The 16,634-nt window shown below is 40.5% G+C and overlaps 1 protein-coding gene across 1 annotated transcript in view; it reads right to left on the bottom strand.

Annotated features, from left to right (window-relative positions):
• Window positions 1-16,634, bottom strand: part of LOC117536300 (inositol 1,4,5-trisphosphate receptor type 3-like) — a gene marked incomplete at its 3' end in the record, with an annotated part of 40,031 nt that overhangs the window by 9,128 nt on the left and 14,269 nt on the right. Inside the window, 7 exon segments of the mRNA XM_034201091.1 lie at window positions 28-174; window positions 701-784; window positions 886-984; window positions 1,914-2,072; window positions 6,897-6,983; window positions 9,100-9,221; window positions 13,628-13,698. Of these exon segments, the coding sequence (XP_034056982.1) occupies window positions 28-174; window positions 701-784; window positions 886-984; window positions 1,914-2,072; window positions 6,897-6,983; window positions 9,100-9,221; window positions 13,628-13,698 (769 nt within the window).

Below are 16,634 nucleotides of genomic sequence, written 5' to 3'. Positions count from 1 at the left end.
TGTGTGTGTGCGTGTGTGTGTGTGTACCTCGATCTCCCACAGAGCGTTGGAGCTGGTGGCTGAGGTGGCAGATTGTCTCAGAGTCGTTCGGAGGAACACGTGGAGTTTGCTCTTGTACTCGTCGCAGGTCAGAAACTTCTCCTGCTCGGCGTGAAACAAACGCACCACCTCGCCCTGAGAGAGAAGAGTTTAACAGGAATTAAAGTATATTTTCTTATTTTCTGCTTAACTACTTCAAGCTCATATTGCAGGAGCCAATTTGCTAAAATCACTGTTTGAATTACTGTAATTTATTTCTGGAATCTTTTGGTCAATTTTGGATAAACTCAGTAATCATGGCATTGTGTTTTGTCCCCACTGCAATTACTTCTTCTGCATTCCAACAACAGCTAAGGCTCATGGGTATTGTAGTATTCAAAGATTTCCAAAAAGCCAAAGTAAAGGAAAAAACGTATTAAAAATTACTATGAGCACAAATTCTAAGAAAAATTCTCGCAGCTTTTTTAAAATTCTGATTTGTAAATAAATGTTATGAGGTTTATTCACACTTTATAGCTGATATAATATCCTTAAGTTTAACTGAATCTAAATATATGTGTATCATAGAAAGAGTGTGCTTGTTATTACACATTGGTACAATCCGGGACACAGGTGCTGTATTTATTGTATGTTCTGCATGCACTGCAGTAAAGTCACTCACTCCTTTGAGGACTTCCTCTCTGTTGTCGCTGAACATCATGAACAGGTTGATCTTCCAGCTGGTGTTGCAGTTCACAGAGTTCACCTGCAGGGGGAGAACAGCTGTTTACTAAGAGTCTCTGATGCAGTCCTCATCAGAACCAGAACTATATTCTGTGTCAGTGCTCTGATTACTCTGCGTCTCACCTCTTTGCAGCCCGGATGGTCGGTCAGCTCGTAGTTTGAGGCGTGCAGCGGCTGCCCGGCGTTCACCGGGTTCAGCATCACTTTGTCTCCAACCACCACCTGAGACACAAACACCAGTCACTAAACACGTTCTGCCCACTATACCTGTTCAAATAAAATAATAATAATAATAGCTTGGATTTATATAGCGCCTTTCAAGGGACCCAAGGTCGCTTTACAAGTAATAGGACACAAAGTAAGCGTCGGCATGATAATGATGGTAATTCTCCCTAAAAGAACCACACACTGTGAAATGAACCTTAACTGTTGTGAAAAGTGCAAATAAGCCTCATTGCAGAACAAAACAAAAACAATATACTTTATATATATATATATACTGTATTAAACTATATTGGGAAAAGATCAATATTTTTTTATTATATTCTAAATAAATTCACAATATATATTTTCTCTCTCCCTTTCCCAAAGTATTTGCTTAAATCCAATATAAAAAAATGTGTAAATATCAGATTTGATAATAAATAAAAAATGGAATCAGCAATATAAATTCTGCACAAATATATATATATATATATATATTTTTTTTTAAGGACATAGTGTCAGATATGTTTGTATAAAGTGATATTTTAACAATATTATTATAACTATTATGATCGTGATAGTGAAGGCCTTGTTGTTATGTGTGTTCCTGTCCAGGGACTGCAGATGGAAATGAGCTGCTAGCTGTAATCTGGCATAAAGCTTCTCTTCTCTTTGAGATCAATGTATTTCTATGCATGGTCCTTGTTCAATAAAGATATATAATTAATTAAGTGCTGATCATGCTCAATCATTTTTTATAACTCTTCTTTACTGTAACTAGAGGAAAGGTCAAGGAAGATATGGAAATATCAGAAGATGATTTTAATGGTGGTGGAGAAGATCAGCCGTCACTAAATTGTTGTGATTCGTCCTGAGGGGACAATGAGCCGAGTTATTATCCTCTGGTGTTTATGTATAACACGCTGTTGCAGATGAGTGCTAATCACATTGTCTCCGTTGGCTCTGAGCTTCCAGAAGGGCTGGATGAAGAGCCAGGAGCCCTCGTTCCCCGTCCCGTCCAGAGTGACCCGCATGGCGTTCTTCTCCAGGAGAGCGGGGAGGCGCTTGTTCACCGTCAGGTACTTATTACTCTTCATGTGCAGCAACTAGAGAGAGAGAGAGAGAGAGAGAGAGAGAGAGAGAGAGAGAGAGAGAGAGAGAGAGAGAGAGAGAGAGAGAGAGAGAGAGAGAGAGAGAGAGAGAACAGGGGCGTTTATTTAACACTAAGTCAGATAAATACTTGAAAAATTGTTTATTATTTTATTGATAAGAATAAATGACTATGGTTTTAGGAGCAACCGATCAACACAGCATTAATGGAAATAATGGAAGACCTTACATCAGCATTAGAAAGTAACAAATGCACAATATGGGTATTTATTGATCTCAAAAAAGCTTTTGATAACGTAGATCAGGGGTGGCCAACCCGCGGCTCTCGAGCCGCATGCGGCTCTTTGCCTATAGTTTCATGCGGCTCTTCAGTTCATATCGAATTGTATATGTGTGAGTTTGGGGGAGAGACACTGACTCATGACTAGTGTTGCACGGTGTACCGATACTTGAAAGGTACCGCGATACCCTGCCGTTAAAAATGTTACGATTCCTCCGTTTCATTAGTATCGGTACTTTAAGAATGACGGGGAAAAGTACTCCGGTGAGAAAGCGCCGTTTTAATAAGAGCCGTGTGTGTTCAGCGCTCTGCTTCCACTCCCTGCACTGCAGCCGTGCCTGCAGTCCCGCCCCTCTCAAGTGCCTCCCCTCTCTCGTGCACGCGCTAGCTGCCAGAGCATGTGAGAAAACGAGAAGCATGGCTGCAAGTGGGAGTGCAGCTGCCGCTGCGCCTCGGCTTGTTGACAAAAAAGACGCCAGAAGCGAAATGTGGAAGTATTTGAGCTATATCTCTGACAGTGAGGGCAAGCCTACGGACACCACGAGGCCTGTCTGTGAGACATGTATTCATTTTTATTTAATACGAATTCTTGTCATTTATTTTATTTATTGTTCTCATTGTTTAAAAGGTTGTGTTATGGTTCTGGTGTGAAATAAAGCACAATAATTACATTTAAGACTGTTTCCCTTTTTTTAAGAAAAGTATCGAAAAAGAATCAGAATCGCAATTCTTGACTTGGTATCGAAACCAAAATGTTGGTATCGTGACAACACTAGCTACTCCTGACAGTTAAACCTGATATTTAGTAGGTCTGTTAAGTATTGAATGCTGATCATTCTGACGTAATTTGTCCGGTCAAAGTTGTTTGGGCTCCGATAAAATCGCTCCGTTACTTTTGTCCCGTGTTACTTTCGTCCCGGCTCTCCCTACGTGTGTATGTGTGGTGTCAGGTGTCAGTATGAGAGGATGACAGCGCGTCTAATTTTGATGTGGCCCAAGAGCCAATCACAATAATACCTGCGATGCAGTGAACCAATCACCTTTGAGGGGGGGGGGAAACCTATCGTTGATTAAACACTATCCAGTGTTTCCCCTACCATTGTCTTGGAGGGGCGCTGCGCCCCGCCAACGGAGCCCCGCGACCCCCCTGAAATTCAAGGTGTTTAAAAAATATATATAATTGTTTTTTAAAATATAAATATAGCACCAAATTGCAAATAATCTATAACTACTGTCACTTTTCGCATTGAACATGTGCTCTTTTATTAAATAAACTAAACGCTTTCATTTTAAGTTGTGAGTTTAGTGTTTTTGACCCTAAGAAACACTGATGCATTCATCAATAACAATAAGCTCCTCTCTCTGCTCCAGAGGATTTAAAAAATATATATCCCAATGCCACAAAGATGCATCAGTGACGTGGTTGAAATCTTGTCTCCAGAAAACAAAAAACTGAAACAAGCGGTATCAGTGACTGTGTGTTTGATGTGGCTCTTTGCAGTAACATAGAAACAATGTGGCTCTTAACCTCTGACTGGTTGGCCACCCCTGCCGTAGATCATAACATCCTCATATCTAAATTGGAATAAGAGGAATAGCTCAGAACTGGATAGGAAGTTATCTGAAAAATAGACAATTCCATGGTAATACGTCTAATTATATGAAGAGTACATGTTTTGTTTTAAAAGAACTGTGGAATAAACAAATAAATAAAACTTCAGTTTGGTGCAAGATTCAAGATTTTAAGATTCAAGGCTTTATTGTCAGCTTCAGTGGAGATATGGGAATGAAAACTTAACTCACAGGCTTCTCCCACAAAGCAACATGAATATATATATAGGACGTAAAACAAATTAAACAGATACAAATAGTGAAATAAATAACAATAGAAATGAAATAGTGCAAGATAATGTTTTGAGATGTGCAAGTAAATACAAATAAAATAGAAATAGTGCAAGAAGAGTCTATATACAAGTACATTGAATATGATTTATAGATAAATAAATTGCAAACAGACGAATGTGTATGGAGGCAACGATAATGTGCAGCGAAATTATATATTTTTCCTCAGTCTCACGTTCAGACTCGAACCAGATGTGAGTGTTTCCACTGATACTATTTACTACAGTCATTCTGCAGCCGCTTCATTTCTAGTTTCTCTTACTTTTATCATGAAATGCGACGGTATAGAGGCACTAACATGTCGTCAGGTTCTGCTCATGAGATTTAAAAACTAACACACTAACAGTAATAATGGCCTCTTTGTCTAAACTGAAGTGTGTGTGTTTAAACATGAGGAAGGTGCAGTTCAGTTATAATTTCTACTGTAGAATTATGAAGTGATCCGTGTCACCACCTCCACACCTTTGACACACACACACACACACACACACACACACACACACACACACACCTTTCTCCTACAGGAATCTTTATCATGATCTGACAGAGTTTCTTTCAACAGCAACCACACCCAGATTGTGTGTGTGTGTGTGTGTGTGTGTGTGTGTGTGTGTGTGTGTGTGTGTGTGTGTGTGTGTGTGTGTGTGTGTGTGTGTGTGTGTGTGTGTGTGTGTGTGTGTGATGATAGATCTACAGCTTGAAAGTGGGGTCAATATTGACACTGACTAGAGATAGCAATATATCGATTCACAGCACAACCCTGTCATAAAGTAATTGTGTGTGTGTGTGTGTGTGTGTGTGTGTGTGTGTGTGTGTGTGTGTGTGTGTGTGTGTGTGTGTGTGTGTGTGTGTGTGTGTGTGTGTGTGTTTGTTTAAAGGATGCCAAAAATGTAAAATGCTTCATAAAGAGAGATTTAGACATGTAATCAGTCTTTACTTTAATAAAGGGATGAAAATACTCACTGTAAAAAGTTGGAATTTCACGCTCTGCTGTTTCACAACCGACATTTTCCACAGACTTTTAACCCATATACGGTGTGTGTGTGTGTGTGTGTGTGTGTGTGTGTGTGTGTGTGTGTGTGTGTGTGTGTGTGTGTGTGTGTGTGTGTGTGTGTGTGTGTGTGTGTGTGTGTGTGTGTGTGTGTGTGTGTGTGTGTGTGTGTGTGTGTGTGTGTGTGTGTGCATGCGTGCGTGTGTGTGTGTGGTAAACGATCTCACATGTATCGGCAAAGTCAAAAGGACAGATGTTGCCATGGCGAGGGGAAGGGAGTGGTGTGAATCACCTGGTTGTCAATGCCAACAAACTGACATTAACTACAGGACTGTGATTAAGTTAAACTCTGAGCTAATTCAACTTCCCAAAAGCATGGAAAGCATTTAAAACCAGCTCCATCTCCTCCAGCTTCAACCTCATAGGATGGTTTACTTTGAATTGTTGTTGTATGTTCATTCAGTTAAAGACGCCTTTCTTTTCTGTAGATATGCTAATAAGCTATGTGACTTTATTTTATGAATGAATTCAGTTAGTTCAATGTATAAACCTGGAGAAATATAAGATAAATACTCATTAGAGCATCACATGGGGAATCACCTGCTGCTGAAAAGAGTTCCTGACAAACACAACATTTTCCTAAAGTCATGTCCGAGTCATAAAATATAGTTCTGTTATGTTACCAACCCAAAAAGCCTTTAGAATGACCTCCATCTCTACCAGGTAGTGTAAAATGCATGCTTACTACGTGTTGTACTCTGTGTTTTGACTCTATTTGATGAATTGACCCAAATGAAATGAGGAACATACTGGAAATAACTTTGGCTGTTTGTAGTGAATTAAGATGGACTGCAAGAAAACTATATTCAAAGAAAAGGGAACATTGCTTCATTTCCAGTTATCTAATTATGAGACATTGAATACAGCATGTTAAAGAGCGCCTCCTTCATATGAATACATTATACAGAGTGTTTTGTGTTTAACAGAACAGACACAATCTTTGCCCACGCTTGTTTTGTAGGTTTTTCATCATTGTATATGTTTTGTCTCTTTTAGAAGGCGAATTATGCGGTTTTTGTACAATTCTGTGAGTTTTTGTGGTAAATTCCTGTCTTTTTGCTCTGAATTTTGCATTTGTTTAGTCCTTTTGAGTCTTTTCTTGTTTGCTTTGCGCCTCCATGAATGTGCTGCGTCTCTCTACAGTTATGTTGTGTCCCGATGTTAACATTTTCTGTTTTTTGAATGTGTTTTTGCATTTCTGTAGTTATGTTGTGTCGTATTGTAGTTGTTTTGTGCTATTCCACATCTCCTTACATTATTCTTTGTGTTTTTTATAAATCAATATATTTCTAGTCGTTTGATTTGAATGATTATAATTCAAACAGATATGATGCAGTCTCAGAGGGTCTAGACCAGATTCCTGAATACTGTATTCAGTGATCCATGACTCTGAACTTTTATTGTATACAATCTTATCTCGGATGTCGTATCTCTGTTATTTCAAACACTCCGAGACAATCAGTAACCTTCACATGTTTCCTGTGGAGCCGATCAGCCTCACTTCCAGTGCAGGAACTCAACAGCGCCCCAGTTTCATGTTAATGTCAATAAATAACCTCTTTTTATTGGAACGTATGAGCACTTTACCTGCATGACTGTTCCATATTTGACAACGTCTCCGTGGACTTTCTTGTTTTCTGTCTCGTTCTGCTTCTGCTCCAGGTTGGACGCATGCTGCAAAACACACATACACACACACACACACACACACAGAATAAAGTAACATATGTTGCAACCAAACATTAACAATGATCACTCAGAGTATTTGTAGTGGATAGTAATAACATCCTGCTCTCTGTGTTGGACATGTCTTTGTAAACAACTTCTTTTGCACACATTCACATTTTCTTGTTTTGTACTTGGAGGATAAAGTTGACATGTAGAAAGAAAATGTCCAAATCTGAAGAAAACATACATTTCCAAAGTTCAAATACAATTGTTGGAAATAAAAGTGGATAATAAATCAAATGACTAGCGCTAGCACCAAGGATACATGTCCAGCTTTATTCTTGACTATTCCACAGCGTTCACAGAATGCAAAATAAATAATCTTCTTCTATGCTTGACCAAATACTTTTTCACACAGTCAGGTGTGCTGCTCATCGTCTCCTAGTGGAAGTAGAGGAGGTTTTACCAGCGTCAGGTTTCAAATGAGTTTAGTCAACTAACATTCAGCTAAAGAGCATCGTAACAGACACAGAAAAAAGAGCTTTCTTTGCTTCAAAGTGAGTTTTGTAGTTGGGTCATTTTTACATGAAAATATGTATTTTATTTAGTCCAAACATATATATATTCTTTAATTGTATTGATTTTATTTAAGTGTTATTATTATGATTATTATGTATTTTTTGGCAATAGTGTTTCTACCTATTTAAAACACTTCTCTGTATAAATGAAGCTTTGCCTCAATCATTTGAATCATCAATGTAAAGGAGAGAACCGTGAATCAAAGAATGAAAGACACATCAGTTGATAATAAACGTCTATCTGTGTGAGCAGAAGTGTGTGTGAGCAGAAGTGTGTGTGAGCAGACGTGTGTGTGAGCAGAGGTGTGTGTGAGCAGAGGTGTGTGTGAGCAGAGGTGTGTGTGAGCAGAGGTGTGTGTGAGCAGAAGTGTGTGTGAGCAGAAGTGTGTGTGAGCAGAAGTGTATGTGAGCAGAAGTGTGTGTGAGCAGACGTGTGTGTGAGCAGAGGTGTGTGAGCAGAGGTGTGTGAGCAGAAGTGTGTGTGAGCAGAAGTGTGTGTGAGCAGAAGTGTGTGTGAGCAGAAGTGTGTGTGAGCAGAGGTGTGTGTGAGCAGAGGTGTGTGTGAGCAGAGGTGTGTGTGAGCAGAAGTGTGTGTGAGCAGAGGTGTGTGTGAGCAGAAGTGTGTGTGAGCAGAAGTGTGTGTGAGCAGAAGTGTGTGTGAGCAGAGGTGTGTGTGAGCAGAAGTGTGTGTGAGCAGAGGTGTGAGCAGAAGTGTGTGTGAGCAGAAGTGTGTGTGAGTAGAAGTGTGTGTGAGCAGAGGTGTGGGTAAGCAGAGGTGTGTGTGAGCAGAGGTGTGTGTGAGCAGAAGTGTGTGTGAGCAGAGTGTGTGTGAGCAGAGTGTGTGTGAGCAGAAGTGTGTGTGAGCAGAGTGTGTGTGAGCAGAGGTGTGTGTGAGCAAAAGTGTGTGTGAGCAGAGGTGTGAGCAGAGGTGTGTGTGAGCAGAAGTGTGTGTGAGCAGACATGTGTGTGAGCAGAAGTGTGTGTGAGCAGAGGTGTGTGTGAGCAGACGTGTGTGTGAGCAGACGTGTGTGTGAGCAGAAGTGTGTGTGAGCAGACGTGTGTGTGAGCAGAAGTGTGTGTGTGAGCAGAGGTGTGTGTGAGCAGACGTGTGTGTGAGCAGACATGTGTGTGAGCAGAAGTGTGTGTGAGCAGACGTGTGTGTGTGAGCAGAAGTGTGTGTGAGCAGAGGTGTGTGTGTGAGCAGAGGTGTGTGTGTGAGCAGAGGTGTGTGTGTGAGCAGACGTGTGTGTGTGTGAGCAGATGTGTGTGTGAGCAGATGTGTGTGTGAGCAGAAGTGTGTGTGAGCAGATGTGTGTGTGAGCAGACGTGTGTGTGTGAGCAGAGGTGTGTGAGCAGAGGTGTTGTGTAGCAGAAGGGGTGTGTGAGCAGAGGTGTGTGTGTGAGCAGACGTGTGTGTGTGTGAGCAGATGTGTGTGTGAGCAGATGTGTGTGTGAGCAGAAGTGTGTGTGAGCAGAAGTGTGTGTGTGAGCAGAAGTGTGTGTGAGCAGAGGTGTGTGTGTGTGAGCAGAGGTGTGTGTGTTACCTGTAGTTTCTGCAGCAGCACCACGTCAGCGATCTTGTCCTTCTCATGTTTGGCTTGTTTGGCTTTCCAGAACTGTTTCTGAGCCGAGTATCGACTCATGGGACAAACCTTGAACAGGCAGTCTGAGGAAACACAGACACAACAGAAAAGATTCAGATATAATAGAAAATATGTGTTTAAATACAGTTCAATTCAACCTGAAAGCACTGACAAATCATTCAGGCTCAATTTCTTTGACACGTCACAGAAAATAATTTGAAAAATGAAGAATTCCTTTAGGTTTTATTATTTATATTTAAAGTCAAATGCACATTATGTAATATCTAAACCTACCCCTTTCTGCCACTAGGAGTCAAAACAGTAATAAAATATGTAGTTGGTGCCAATTTGAAGTGTCGCTGGATGATGGGAGTCATTGTCTTCATCACCATTTCTGTTAAGATTCCTTCAGTGTTCATAGTTCAGCACGTCTTAAATATGAGCCGAATTATCCACAGAGGTGTCTTACTCTCAATAATAAACAAACAAGGCAATTCAAACTGAGAGAAACACTGAATAAAGCCGCTTCATGTTGAAATGTGTGCTTCTTCTATGGGGTTTGGTACTTGCTAATGTTTGCTCGACTTTTTTCTCTGACAACTTAAGATCCAGAAGTCCAATCACTAAAATCCTTCATCTGAGTTAAAAACACCAAAACCTTAAAAGTTCAAGTTAAAAATGTGCCTTAAATGTGGGTAATAGGTCAATTTACAACAGCTTAAACACTGACACATATATATTACCTTAATTAAAATAACATATTTAATCTTTGAAGTTTGTGGGATACTGTAAGTACACAACTCAACAAAATATGTCACATAGGTCAGTTTAGATATTTTAATGCTTAAATGTGAACTACAAAATACCTTTAATCTTCATTTTTAACACTATTTATTCTACATTCTTGGTGTGGGTGATTAGTTCCAGAGTACTGATTGGTCGGTGGAGCAGCGCCTGAAGCTAATTGGTTGTTTTTGGTTTCATATCTTTAAACTGCTGAAGCGTCTGACAGTAAGTCTCTGAGAGAGTTTCAGTCACATTTATATTTCCTGCCCGATGACCAAATATGGTTGTTCTGTCTGAGAGCTGACTCCTGGAGGAACTGTTTGAAAAGCGGACCTGTTGGTGGTGTGAGGGAAAGTCAAGAAATCACCAACATGTATCCAGATTAAGCGCCATAAATGAATGATTATTTGTATTTAATTGATTTTTTCATGGTACTTTTAAATGTAAGTACTCGCGAAAAGTTCCAAAATGTGTGACTTTTGAGTTGAGCTGTGACTCTGATCTACATGTGAACTAGTTCAACTGCTCACTGTCACAAACTCAAACAGAGCAGATGGTGTGTGTGTGTGTGTGTGTGTGTGTGTGTGTGTGTGTGTGTGTGTGTGTGTGTGTGTGTGTGTGTGTGTGTGTGTGTGTGTGTGTGTGTGTGTGTGTGTGTGTGTGTGTGTGTGTGTGTGTGTGTGTGTGTGTGTGTGTGTGTTTGTGTGTGTGTGTGTCTAATGATAGCAGCTGGACTTAGATCACTCACACACATCATTTATATTTCATTCAGCACTCTGGATGTGTTCATGGTTCTTATAAAGAGACCTGACCCAGGACCAGAATCAGGCCGACGTGTGATCTCATGGTGAGGACGGAGAATATCGCATTTGGAACTGAGGACACCAATTGTCGCTATTTGTTCATGTTTTAAGACTTAAAATTAATAAATACAATTCTTCGGACAACATGTCCTCCATTTCCCTCACCGAAGAACTCAAAATCAACGTAAATATTTTCCATTTCAATAGTTTAAAAGCAGGACACTATGGCACGTTTCCACTGCAGGCCTCGCTCGGTTTGGTTAGGCCTTATTAGGCCCGGCATACTTTAATGCTGCGCTTCCATTACAGTTTAGGAACTGGGGCAGTTACTATAGTAACGCAGTGTAGGCGGAGTCGTGACGTCATCTTCAATGAGCGCCCCAGAAAAACAACACAGCCGTTAGCTCTTAGCACTCAGAGCTCACAGCTCCTCATATCTGTTTAGAAACTAGACAAAAGTTAAACAATTACAAACCACAGACTGCCTGTGTCATGGCGAATACAGTCGCTGGTTTATTTATGTCTGTATAGGTCGTTGTTGTGAGTGTGGACGACGGTCGGAGCATATATAACGTTAGCTTAGCTGATCTCCATTTAGAAAACACGCATTTTAAAAGGTTTGTCGCCTGCTGTCTGTCTGCAGACTTGTCAAAGCATTAATTCATGGTTGTTACTAACCGCTATCAGTATGTTGTTACTTCGGCATCATTTTGAAACGTGTATTACAATTAAATCACGGTCAAATATGTTCATCTTGTTGTAGTTGTAGCCCCCTTGCCAGCGATTCTCTCTCTAGTTTAGCATACTCAGCCCGACTCAGCCTGGTTGTTCCTGGCCCTAGAACCACGATTTTATGGGGCCAGAAAAACTGTGAATTAGGACCCGCTAGCCGGTACTAGGCCAAGTGGAAACGCAACAAAAAACGGGCCCCGCTCGGCTCGGCACGCTTAAAGCGAGCAACCCGCTGCAGTGGAAACGCTGTCATGTATGCATCATCTTGTGTCAGCTCCATCAAGCACACAATCACTTTTTTAGAGTGTGAGCAGGGCCGCCCCTGGCCAACTTGGGGCCCCAAGCGACATTGGGAGATGAGGCCCCCCCCCCCCCCAACCGACAGGAGTGAACTTTTTTTTTTTGGAAACAAAGTAGGCTACTTTGCAAATATAATTCCTGTTTATTATTATTATCAACGGTTACTTTTTTATACAGTGAGGTAAATGGTAAATGTGCATGTATGTCGCTCAGTATGCGTTTACAGGTGAATTTTGCATTTCCTGCCAAATACTAGCCTCAAAAAGATAAAAACATAATTAATGCAAATAAACTACTTCTACTAATAATCATAATCATAATCAATTCAATAATAAAAATACTATATTATTTTATTATAATATAGTTGTAATATAGTCAAGACAAAACATGCTTATGACATGCTCAAAAACTGATATTTTTTAAATCTGTATTCTAGTTCCCTCTGTCAGCAATGTATCAACAACTACACACACATTTCTATCAGTATTTCTTTGTGTTGTGGTTGACATGATGATGACTGTTAGGAGTTAAGGGGAGAGGCTGAGCGTCACCATGAAATGTGCAAATTGACATAAAAATGAATAAAAGGGGAACAAATGCTCCATGTTTTTTAGGCTGTAAACTTTAACTGTTATGTAAGCCAACTAGACAGACAGTGTATCACTCTTCCTCCTGTACATTAGCAGATAAAAGGCATCACATACTTGAATTAATGGTAAATAAAGAATGCTGGAAATAACTGCATCTCCATTAGCCTATAGCTATGCTCTGCAGAGACTGCCTTCTTCATGTCGTGAATTGCAGCTGATGTTTTAAGATGGCAATTGGCAATTTGACTTATACAACATTCGTAAGTTGTACATTTGACTCATACAATAACCCACCTTCGAGTGATGCTCTAGTTTCTTCATGTTTTGTTTTTTGCGCCGGACTGAAACTGTCTTTTCACCGACATCTCTTCACCTGCACTAGTGGCCGTATCAAAGCCGTGATTGGTCAGATGTCGATTCATTGCAACGGTGTCGGGTTACAGACGTGCTCCCCTTCACCTCTCACTCTCACTCTCGCAGGGGGTGCGCGGAGAACTGAGCAGAGAACTGCGCACAGCAGCTGAGGCCCTCTGGGCGGGGCCCCCTGCGCAAGGCGGGGCCCCATGCAGCCTGCGTGATTGGCCTGTAGGGAGGGGCGGCCCTGAGTGTGAGGCTGCAACCTTGATAAAGCTCATAGTTAGGACTGGCTCAGGATTTAATATAACAAGTTCCTTAGTTTTGCTGCTATAGGATTAGACTGTCTTGGGACTTTCCCCTCTAATATTATAATTCTCTTTATCTCTATATTCACTCATCTCCCAAACATGCATGGAATAGATCGACCGGGGTCAAAAACCAGGTCTGGTCCTGTTTCTCTTCACGAATGGATGCACATTATATATTGCATTTTATTATTTGTGGTACAAAGAGAAGGGTCTAGACATGCTTTGAAATGAAAGTGCAATGAGATCATTCCTCCTGATGATGATGAAACAATTAAAACAATTATGTTGGGAAGGAGGGGGGTTTGTGTTTTGGATGTGTTTTTTTAAGAATGGAAAAGAAAAATAATCAGTTTGTTATGTGGTTTTAGTTGTCATTGAACGGGTGAATGATGATTCAACTGCTGTTTTCTTTTTAGACTTGGCCTCAATAATAAAACTGTTAGGGATATTTCGACATCACTAAATAGAAACAGGTTGCATAAAAGGAAGCTCTCTATGAGGAGATCAGTTGTGACATGTCCTACTGACGCACCTGACAAAAACAAAGTTAACGTAACTCCTGCTGTGTTTGTCAACTATAAAGTGACACACACACTCACACACACACTCTTACCTCTGAATTTCTTTGGAGGATTCTCCAGATCTCCAGCAGCCGGTTCGACCACACAGCGGTCATCTACCAACCTGCAGAGAAAAACCACAGAAGAAGAAAAGTCTGTTAGGTGATTCCACTTAAAAACCCATGATATTATAGAGATAATTCATTAAAAAAAACACCATTACCAACGTTAAAAACATTTTAAAATAAAAGTATGTATTTGTCACGTTTCCTCTGTGACCTTTGTCTCAGATGAAAAACACAACAAGGAGAGAAAAGGATAAAAAAATGCCAAAAGATGTATAAAACACAAAAGAAAACACCGACTGAAAAAATATATAAAATCCACATTATAAGGAGGAGCTGACAGGGATGCAGTCTGCAGGAAACATTCATAAAACTGATCTTAAACCGATCTTTAAACCTTAAAGATCGATAGTTTGATCATCAGCAGGGTGTGAAGGGACTTTAACGTGTGACAACTTTCAGACTGTCAAACTATTTTTCTTTTTGTATTACTTTTAATATATTATATTTTAATATTCTTTTAATATTGTCTGCTTATCTGTATTATTGTGTTGCATTGTTGGAGAAGCCTGTGACCTAAGATTTTCAACGACATAATGACTCTGTAGCTATGTTAGTTTGACAATAAAGAACCTTGAACCTTGAACCTTGAGAAAAGAGTTGTACAGTCCTTTTTCAGAAGACAGGAAACAACCCGCTGGTGTTGGTGACTCCTAATCTTTATTTAGACACGTTTTCTAGATGATGTTTCCACTCTGTTGTTAAGTGATAATTTAGATGGACAGATAAGGTTTGAGAGACTGTGAGGAAGGCAAGAGGGGAGGTTTTAAAGAGAAGAAGGCCTACTGTGCTATTTGGGGGCTTCCCTTTCATGTAGTGTGTTATAAAGCTTTTTGTGCATGTAAATGGTCTGCAAAGACTAAAATCCCTGTGTTCCTTCCCCACACACTTCCTTCCCTGCCTGAAAAGCCTCCATTGGACTCCTTTGTTTACTTCAGGAATGACAACACTCTCACTTTTATTGGCTAGCGCTCAAACACATTGTACATGATAGGCTTATCCGGCAGACTGGAACCTTTAAAATGATGAAACGTGAGTCAAATTTGAGTGTGTGTGTGTGTGTGTGTGTGTGTGTGTGTGTGTGTGTGTGTGTGTGTGTGTGTGTGTGTGTGTGTGTGTGTGTGTGTGTGTGTGTGTGTGTGTGTGTGTGTGTGTGTGTGTGTGTGGTATCATTAGAGTAAATCTCTTTTACGATCAGTGTTTAGGCAACAGAGGAGCTCAATAGTGACTGACTGACACACACACACACTCACACACTTAAACTCACACACACCTGGCCTCCTGGTGATTGTAGTTAATGTGTGTATGAATGGGCAGGTAATCCTACTGACTGCAGGCTGTCTGCTCACTGCACGAAAATAAAGCTTCAACTGTGTGCGTGTGCGTGTGTGTGTGTGTGTGTGTGTGTGTGTGTGTGTGTGTGTGTGTGTGTGTGTGTGTGTGTGTGTGTGTGTGTGTGTGTGTGCGTGTGCGTGTGCGTGTGTGTGTGTGTGTGTGCATGTTGTGTGTGTGTGTGTGTGTGTGTGTGTGTGTGCGTGTGCGTGTGTGTGTGCGTGTGTGTGTGTGTGTGTGTGCGAAACAATGTTAAACTTCACAATAAAAGCATGGTTTTGTATGAAGGATCTACACATTGAGTAGAGCTCCTTTAACGACCATGAATTAAGCATATAAAGAACTTTATGTAATTTAAAGGATATATTTTGCGTTGGCTTGAAGCTATTTGAATAATTGCGTCACATGATGGTCATATTTTTGCATTCGGGCTGAGTCAGGGTCACAGCGGCCAATTACAAAACCAAAACCACAGCCTGTAAACAAATCAGGAGCTGCAAGTGATTCTGGGAAAAGCTCCAACATTCATATACATTACATTATCCTCTGGCTGCTTCAATGATCTGTGTTCACATTATCCATCACAATACAAGACCCACAACACAAACAAAGAGTAAACAGTTAAATGTGTTGATTTCCTGCAGTAAAAATATTACTAAACCAACCAAACTAAACTCAACTCAACAAGAAACAAGGCTTAAAATATGTGTAGCTGTGCTTTGTCATCGTCTTATAACCACTTTGTTGCACTGGTGGCGGAAAAAATGTACTGACTTGCATTTAATGCTGACTTGGTTTAAGACTAACCCCCTAACCCCCTAACCCTAAATGCAGCTGATACAACGGGCTTTAGAAATGTGTTTACATGTTTTAATATAGTTTATTTCTCCAATGAAGTAGGAGTTTTTCTAAACCCATGGACTTATGCGTTTGGTTTTTAAGAGAGACTAATAATACGCTTTTTATAATGTCTTCACTTTTCCTTCTTCTTTTCTTCCTGTCTCATATTTATCTTTATCGTCAACTATCAATCTCTTTCTTGACTTTCAATTTCTGTTTCCCTTCTTCCCACTTTTCTTTCCCTTTCTTTCTGTTGTTCCTTCCTTCCTTCCTTCCTTCCTTCCTTCCTTCCTTCCTTCCTTCCTTCCTTCCTTCCTTCCTTCCTTCCTTCCTTCCTTCCTTCCTTCCTTCCTTCCTTCCTTCCTTCCTTCGCTTAGTTTTGTTTCTGTTTACCCTTACAGTATATCTACATTCTACCCTTCCTCTTTACATGCCTGTCTTTCAATAAGTCTTCACTTTCCAAAACACATTCCCATTTTTCCAAAGGTGTATTTTTTTCTTTCTTCCCTCTTTCTTTTCTGTCTCTTGAGTCCCTTTCTGTACAAACACAGCGCGCCCCCTCCCCCTGTCACTTAAAACAGCCTCTCAGGTATTTTTTCTGCCTGCAAGGTGTGTCCCAGGTGTGTGCTGCTGATTGCTCCATTCACAAGACAGCCTTATGGAACAAATTACCCCTCCAGGTTAGACTTGCTCCAACTCTGCCTGTTTTTAAATATCGCTTAAAAACCCACTTATTTTCCTTGGCTTTTACTGTACAGGTGAC

Source organism: Gymnodraco acuticeps, unplaced genomic scaffold (assembly GCF_902827175.1).
Source record: "Gymnodraco acuticeps unplaced genomic scaffold, fGymAcu1.1, whole genome shotgun sequence".
Lineage (NCBI taxonomy): Eukaryota > Metazoa > Chordata > Actinopteri > Perciformes > Bathydraconidae > Gymnodraco > Gymnodraco acuticeps.
Note: the sequence above shows the minus strand (reverse complement) of the source record. Positions and strands in the feature narration are given on the sequence as shown.